General features: G+C 32.0%; 1 protein-coding gene across 4 annotated transcripts; it reads right to left on the bottom strand.

Annotated features, from left to right (window-relative positions):
* Window positions 1-805: 805 nt before the first annotated feature.
* LOC109794085 (putative UDP-N-acetylglucosamine--peptide N-acetylglucosaminyltransferase SPINDLY) lies at window positions 806-7745 on the bottom strand. Of its 4 annotated transcripts, none has more exons than XM_020353549.3 (6): window positions 7392-7744; window positions 6886-7266; window positions 6209-6417; window positions 5806-5917; window positions 5539-5714; window positions 806-1089 (listed from the first exon to the last, which is right to left on the bottom strand). In XM_020353549.3, the coding sequence occupies exons 2-6, from the start codon at window positions 7264-7266 to the stop codon at window positions 1086-1088; spliced, it is 882 nt and encodes a 293-aa protein (XP_020209138.2). In that variant the 5' UTR covers window positions 7392-7744; the 3' UTR covers window positions 806-1085. The 4 variants fall into 4 exon arrangements, with proteins under 4 accessions (XP_020209138.2, XP_020209135.2, XP_020209136.2 ...); XM_020353546.3 differs by lacking the exon at window positions 806-1089 and adding an exon at window positions 3472-3978 and having other exon boundaries at window positions 7392-7745; XM_020353547.3 differs by lacking the exon at window positions 806-1089 and adding an exon at window positions 3472-3936 and having other exon boundaries at window positions 7392-7745.
* Between the last annotated feature and the right edge of the window lie 216 nt (window positions 7746-7961).

Here is a 7961-nt window from a genome sequence, read left to right as displayed (position 1 = left end):
AATTTTAAATTATTCAAATTATAACTTATTAAAATCCTAACTTCATCAAATTATACCTTATTTTGTATACAGATTTTTTATTTATAATAATAATATTTTATTTTAAAATTATATAATAAATCAAATATAATTTTGTATTTTTTATAAAATAAAAAAGACCCTTTTTTAAATTTATAAATTAGTAATATTATAACTTATTAAAATTAAAATTTATTGAAAGTATAACTTATTCAAATTATAAATTTTTAAGATTATTTTTTATTTAAATTATAAATTATTAAATTTATTAAAATTATAAATTATTAAATTTATTACTTTATAAAGTATAAATTATTAGTATATTAATTTTTATAATTATAAATTATTTTATATATAAATTTATAACTTATTAAAATTATAAATTATTAAATATATTACTTTATAATATTATAAATTATTAATATATTAATTATTATAATTATAAATTATTTTATATATAAATTTATATAATTAATAAAATAATTTTTACATAAAAAAAATATATTCTGTTCAAAATTTGATTTCCCGAAAATCGAATTTGAAGGGAAAAAATATCTCGTTCTATATGTGTAAATAATTTGGGGGAGGGTGTGGGACACCTTGTACCCCAACATTAGTACACAATAAATGTAAACAATAAATTTTTTTTGAGTAAATAAAATCTTTCATAATTTGATAACATCGTTCATGGATAAAACAATTGTCTCAAATATCATAAGGTAGAAGATTCACATTCGTAACTCATAAATCATAAAAAGTCAACATGTAAGTATCAAAACTCAAGAAATCATATAAAGGAAAATATAGATTAATTCCAGGAAAGGTGACAGTGCCTCCTAGTTAGGAATTAATTTATAACTTCCAAAATCATGTAATAAAAATAATATGACAAAGATGCACATTTTGGTCTTTTATCAAGAACGTTCAAAATTACAAAAGAAGAGAAAACTAAGGCTTTTAAAATAATAACATCATAAATTAAGCCTAGCTATGCCCGATGTCACATCCTATCAGAGCATGCCTAATTGAAGCCTTAAGCCTCATCACCAACATCCTCATGATGATGATCACCTGCAACATAATTTAAACATATACAAGAACAACAAGGGACTGAGAAACATCTTACTCAGTTTCAGGTGCAGAAATAAAGGTTAGATAGCACACACAACAATCATAAGTCATAAACTCTAATCACATATAAACAATACCTATACATGATCAGTATCACATGTACACTCATTTATCATGCTATGATGTCATGGACTCGACTCATAAATGCATGTATGTGGCGCCATACGGAAGTTTCACATTTCATCACTGGTGACCCTAAGGTACACTTTGTTAGCTTGTTACATCACTGGTGACCCTAAGGTACACCTGGTTACATCATTGGTAACCCTAAGGTACAACTTGTTAGCTTGTTACATCACTGATGACCTTAAGGTACACCTTGTTAGCTGGTTACATCACTGGTATGCGGCCTCAGCGACACACCTGGAGTTATATATGTATATGATGCGTGTCATACATTCATTATTTCATTGACTCAACATTTGACTTATTACAGAATTTCATTTAGTACATCATGTCATCATTTTTCATATTCTCATAATCATAACTTGTCTCAATAGTTCATTCTTATGTCTCATGTCATTTGTGCATATTTCACATAGTCATGTCATAATTGTTCCTTATAAAGTCCGCACAAGAATACACAGAGAGCATTCTTATTCATATTAAAACTTATTTATTTTTAACATTAATTACATATTCATTTATTATTTCCAACAAGGAACAAAGTAGAGCAAACAGAAAGTAAAACATAACACATTCATACTTTGCATGTTCCTAGAAGCATGCAACAGGCAAGGGATTGGGAGCCAATCCGAAAATCAGACTATTCAACAATTATTCTCACATCCCCGAGCGAGGTTTCTCACTCTCCCCTTACCTCGATAAGCAGGAGCTGAAACTTGAGTAGGACCTTGTTACTTTCTTCATCTGGATTCCCTCTTTTTCTTTCTCTCTCTTTCTTTCTCTTTCTCTCTTTCTCTTTCTCTCTCTCTCTCTCTTTCTCTTTCTCTCTCTAAGTTTTCACCCTTCACAGTTATAATTTTTTTCACAGCCCATGCCTCCTATTTATAAGCATTCAGGGGTACCCAGAACGGCACGTACTGAATCCGGAATGGCCCGTTCCGGAGTCATGCGTTATAGGCAAAATTTACAACTAGAACGGCCATTCTAAAATCAAAACGGCCCATTTTCAAAAATCAGAACGGCCCGTTCTAAAATCAGAACGACCCGTTCTGGGGTTCATGTTAACACTTATTGACCATAGTTGGAACGGCCCATTTCCAACTAAGGTTTTTAGGCAAGTTTAGAATCTTGGAATGGCCCGTTCTGGAATAACCCAAATGAGTCTTTTTACTAATTTGGAACGGCCCGTTTTGGTCTCTCAAAATAGTTTACTTTCATCGTTTAGAACGACTCGTTCCACTTTTTAGAACAACTCATTCTGGCCTTAAAAAAAATAGAATTTTATATATAAAAAAAATTTCATAAATAATTTAAATTATTACAAACCTTTACAATATTCTATAAAAACCTCTTTAATTAACTAAAATAACTATAAGAAAATAATCTTCATAAATATAAAAATAAATAATAATTAATATTGTATTAGTAGAAAATTCGGGGTGTTACAGGGTGTGCTTTGGTAATTTTTTTTAAAAAAAATATATTAGTAAAAAATTTAGAAATGAAGAAAGGAATTTTCATTTAGAGTAAGTATTGTCGATTTTTAGTAGTTATTCAACGAATATACTCGGATGGCCCATGGTAATTACTCAAATATTCAAATTTTAGACTTTTTTATATCATTTTTTTATATATCCAACTAACCTCTCACTATTATTTATCAAACTGACCCATTTTTCAACCCAAGTGAGAAATCAACTGGGGAAAATCAATTTCCTACTTGGACCCTATTTTTCATCACATTAAGAAAAATTATTTTACGTTAATAATCAATGACATCGCGTTAGTACATCAGGAATCAATGACACTATGTCAAGAATCAATGACACCACTAGGGATGGCAATGGGGCCCCATGGGGGCGGGTAATAGTAAATCCGCCCCCGCCCCGTTGAATAAAAATTGGCCCCATACCCACCTCATATCCGTGCAGGTATCCATTAAGCGGGTATCCATGAATTTCTTGAATATCCACGGATATCCATGGATATTTATAAAAATTTTAAGAAATTAAAAAAATTATATTACAAATAATTTTAAGTTTATATTTTAATACCATTGAAATATTAAAAATAAAAATTCAATATTAATTTTGAACTTTTATTTAACGTTAATTTTGTTGAAATAATAATAAAAATTCAAGATAATCAATAACTTAAAATACATCAATCTCACAAGTAAGTTGAAGTCTCATCACAAAACTACAATAATTAAATCTCATAATTCCAAATGAAAGTAAATAACTTAAAATACATAAATCTTATTGGTCCAATCAAAGCTAGAAAATTAATCAAATTACATCTAACAATTTTATAACATGTTTAACACATGTCAGTAACTTCATCAACCTCACTTTTGTAAGAAAATAAGATGAGAGAGTGTAGTTTTAGGGTTATGTCGTACAAGGATAATTAGGATATTTAAGAAATAATATTAAACGAGTACCCGCGGGTATGGATATCATCATACCCTCCCCCGCCCCATTTATAAACGGGTAAAAAATTACCCGTCCCCATTATCCGCGGGTACCCAATTAGCCTATCCATTTATTATCCGTAGCGGATTTTATCCACAGATACCCGCGGGTGCGGGTATTTTTGCCATCCCTAGACACCACGTCAGTGCATCACCGCGTCAATAAAAAATGCCTACTCAAGAGAAGTCTGTGGTTGGACATCGAAAAATTTAGTGCGTATGTTTTGCATCTGACACATTGTACCAAATTTCATGAGACATTTCAATAATGCAAAAAGGAAAAAATTGACCACCAACATGGGTATGTAATTTTTATTTATTTATTTTTGAGGAACAATTATATATTTATTTGTATTTATTTTACTATATCTAGTGAATTGTTTTTAAAATTTTATAGCTTATGACATGATAGAGCATAGGTTTAATTACTACTTTAATTATTAAGAAGTGAACTAGAAATTGAAGGTAAAATTGATTGGCTCAACAATATTCCTAGAGACCAATGGACTCTTGCATGAGATGGTGGCCGACGATGGGGACACATGACAACTAACCTAGTAGAGTCAATAAATTCAATTCTTAGAAAAATCATAAATTTGTCAATTTGTGCAATTATCACTTCGACATAAAAAAGATGTAATGCATTATTCATCTAGAGAAGGAAGGAAGTCGATGTTAAACTAAGAGCCGAACAAGTATATACAGAAATCATAAATAAGGCCATCAGAGACGTGGAATCAAAGGCAAACAGTCATCATGTCCTTGAGTTTGATCGATGCAATACACGTTTTCTAGTGCAAGAAATGATTAATCCAAGGAAAGGATGACCAACTAAAACATTCATGGTTAGACTAGATGAGAAGTGGTGTGATTGTGAAAAATTCCAAAAATTACACATGTCATGCTCACATGTCATTGCTGCATGTAAGCGTGTTCACCACCATTACACACATCTTACATAGATCCAATGTACACATTGGAATATGTTTCCAATGTGTATAATGAATTATTTGGAGAACTACCCAATGAATCTTATTAGCCAGATTATGGGGAACCACAAACATTACCAAATCAAAATAATATCGAAAACAAAAAAGATCGTCCAAAATCATCCTGAACATGCATAACAATGGATCACTACAAGAAAAATCAGCATTATCTACGGAAAAAATCCGTAGATAATGATGAAAATCCGTAGATAACGGATAATTATCTACGAAAAAAATCCGTAGATAATAAGGTCGTAGATAACGTTATCTACGAAAAATTTTCCGTAGATAACGTTATCTATGGATTTTATCTACGGATATAGAATTTATCTACGGATGCGTTTATCTACGGAATTTATCTACGGATGCGTTTATCTACGGAAATTTCCGTAGATAACTTACTTACGGAAATTTCCGTAGGTAACTTATCTACGAAAATGTAAGTTATCTACGAAAATTTCCGTAGGTAAGTTATCTACAGAAATTTCTGTAGATAACTTATCTACGGAAATTTCCGTAGGTAACTTATCTACGGAAATTTCCGTAGATAACTTACCTACGGAAATTTCCATAGATAAGTTACCTACAGAAATTTCCGTAGATAAGTTACCTACGAAAATTTCCGTAGATAAGTTATCTACGAAAATTAGGTGAAACCGCTAAACACCTGCCACAAAACATCAATTGATCATAAGACCCAACAGTAGAAGTCAAGTTATTATTAATTAAAATAACAAATAACAATTACATGCAAAACTTCACTCAGAAAAAGAAGACAAGGCTAAAGATATTATAGAGTACCTCTCATAACAAGTAATAGCCGATTCCAAATCACCACGATTTTTAAAGATCACACCCATATTGCAATATGCTTCAGCATACATGGGCCTCTCTAACGCAGCCTTTTCATAGAAATTGAGGGCCATGTCATATTGCATCATTTCAGAATAGACCACACCAAGATTATAGTATGCAGGCTGCAAAGTTCATATAAAATAAAAATATATATCATGCAAATGGAAAGCTAAAAAAATTAATTCGTTTAATGAATAAGAAATAATTACATACAGCATAGTGCGGATCTAGCAAGTTAAAAAGTACAATTTTTTTTACCATGTACACTTTATTTGCCGTCCGAATCTCCACACCAGGTAGATTGTGAACCCACACAGGGATCCCTCTAAAATTAAACAAATGAGAGTTTTATAATACTCATAATGTAACACATGTAACTAAAGTAAAGAATACTATGTAACCTTTGTTGCCTTCGTTATAATTATTTTTTAAAGGATAAAATTTTCATACAGTTTATTAAGTGTAATTGGTATTTAAGGCAGAGTATATAATATTAAAGTAAAACTCTAATTCTATTAAAAAAATAGTATTAACTATATTAAAAAATTGTATTTAAGTTTTGTCAATTTTTAAAAAATATGAAAGGGTGAAGTGATATGAAGTTAAAATTAAGTACCCATAATCCCATTCAGCACAGACATAGGGGCCAATGCGAAGCACAGCAAAAAGTCCTTCATCTTGAATGGTCTTGAGAAATCTAATGAGATCATTATTGCCAGTGAAATCATATTGGCAACGAACAGGTTCATGTGCATTCCAGAAAACATATGTTTCAATAGCATCTAACCCTCCTTCTTTTGCTTTTTTAATCAAATCAGGCCACATCTAATGTACATAAAATAAAAAATGTTAACTAATAATTAATATCATGAAAGATAAACAAAAGAACACATTCAAAGAACAAATGTTAAAGGAATAATACCCCAGGTGTGCTTCTAGGATAATGAATTGATCCAGATATTAGCACCCTCCTCTTCCCATCAATTTTGATGGCTCTTCCATCATGAGTGACTTTAACGGCATTGATGCCATACATTAAAATTCATTAAAGTATGGACCCTTTCTCACTATACGTATCATGATGTCTTAACTAATTTAGATTTTATTTACATAATTATTTATAAATTAAATTTTAATATTTTAAAATCAAGTATAAATAAATAAAAATCTTATATTACAATATTTGTCAACATTCAACCCCTATATATTAAACATGAATCTCTATCTTACAAGAGTTATTAAACTAGCAAATGCAACAATTTCAGCAGAGTTATTGAACAGTGATAAGCATACCTCGGCAGCCTCCACCAGGCGATCCTCGTCTTTGTGCAGAATACCGCAATGCGTGTGAGCACAAGCATTCTGAGGATCCAGCTTGATAGCCTCGGAAAAAGTCTCAAACACAGGCTTTCCCTTATTCTGCATCTGAAGGCATATCCCTTTCCCAATGAGAGCCTCCACATTTGCGCCGTCACTCTCCAAGACACGCTCGTAGAGCGCGAGAGCTTCGACAAACTTGTTCCTCGAACGCAGTACGTTCGCATACGAAACGACATCGTTCCCTTCGCCACCAGCAGAGCCACTAGGCTCTGCAGCTTCCGCATAACCGTTATCGCTAGTTCCTGCTAATTCCCGTTCACTCTCGTTCCCGTCGTTGTTCTCCACCCCTGCCATCTGCACAAACAAAACGTGTCACGGAAGCATAACAAGTGAGCAATAAATTCAATGAAGCAGAGGCAGCGACGTAGTCAGAATTCGTCAACACGAAATTGATCGCAGTGGAAGACGAGAGAGCGTACCCTAGCGAAGAAAGGAGCAGAGAAAGTGAAATTGGAGATGGCGCAGGAGGAGATTGAAGAAGCGAAGGTTTGGAGGGGGGAATTAGGGTTTTGCGAGTGAGGGAGCAGGGTAAATAGAAAGAAGAGTGTAGAGAGAGTTTTTTGAGAGTTTAAAAAAAGACGTAAAGAAGAAGGCGGAAGCAGTGAAGGTTGGGAGCATTCAATGGGAGTTGGCGGCAGCAACTCTCTCTCACTTTCCCCATTCAACAAACAGTGTGTGCTAAAGCTAAAACCTAGAGAGACCCCCTTTCCTCTCTATAGCATTCAAGCTGGGTTGCTTTTTCTCTCACCAAAGATACACATGAACGATCACATGCTTTGTTGTTGTGTTTATGTGTTTTTATTTTTCTTGACAAATAAATTTATTTATTTAATTATAAATAAAAAAAACTGGTTATTTAAGATATTAGTTGAAACTTATAAATAGTTTTTTTTAAGAAAAATAACTTGTTTTTACATCTTAAGATTCTTTTTCTGCGATTTAAGTGAATTTATCGCATAAAAAATATTTTTTTAATCCAAACAAAATTA

Source organism: Cajanus cajan, chromosome 9, assembly GCF_000230855.2.
Source record: "Cajanus cajan strain Asha chromosome 9, NIPB_CcT2T_4, whole genome shotgun sequence".
Classification (NCBI taxonomy): Eukaryota; Viridiplantae; Streptophyta; class Magnoliopsida; order Fabales; family Fabaceae; genus Cajanus; species Cajanus cajan.
This window is presented reverse-complemented; position numbering and strand designations above follow the sequence as displayed.

What these genes read in the sequence shown, in the direction of transcription:
- LOC109794085 (XM_020353546.3), bottom strand. Translation starts at nt 7,266, where the DNA reads ATGGCAGGGGTGGAGAACAACGACGGGAACGAGAGTGAACGGGAATTA. An exon ending in GCCTGGTGGAGGCTGCCGAG is followed by an intron (nt 6,418 to 6,885) that starts GTATGCTTATCA and finishes TATGTACATTAG; the next exon opens with ATGTGGCCTGATTTGATTAA. An exon ending in TGCTAGATCCGCACTATGCT is followed by an intron (nt 5,715 to 5,805) that starts GTATGTAATTAT and finishes TGAACTTTGCAG; the next exon opens with CCTGCATACTATAATCTTGG.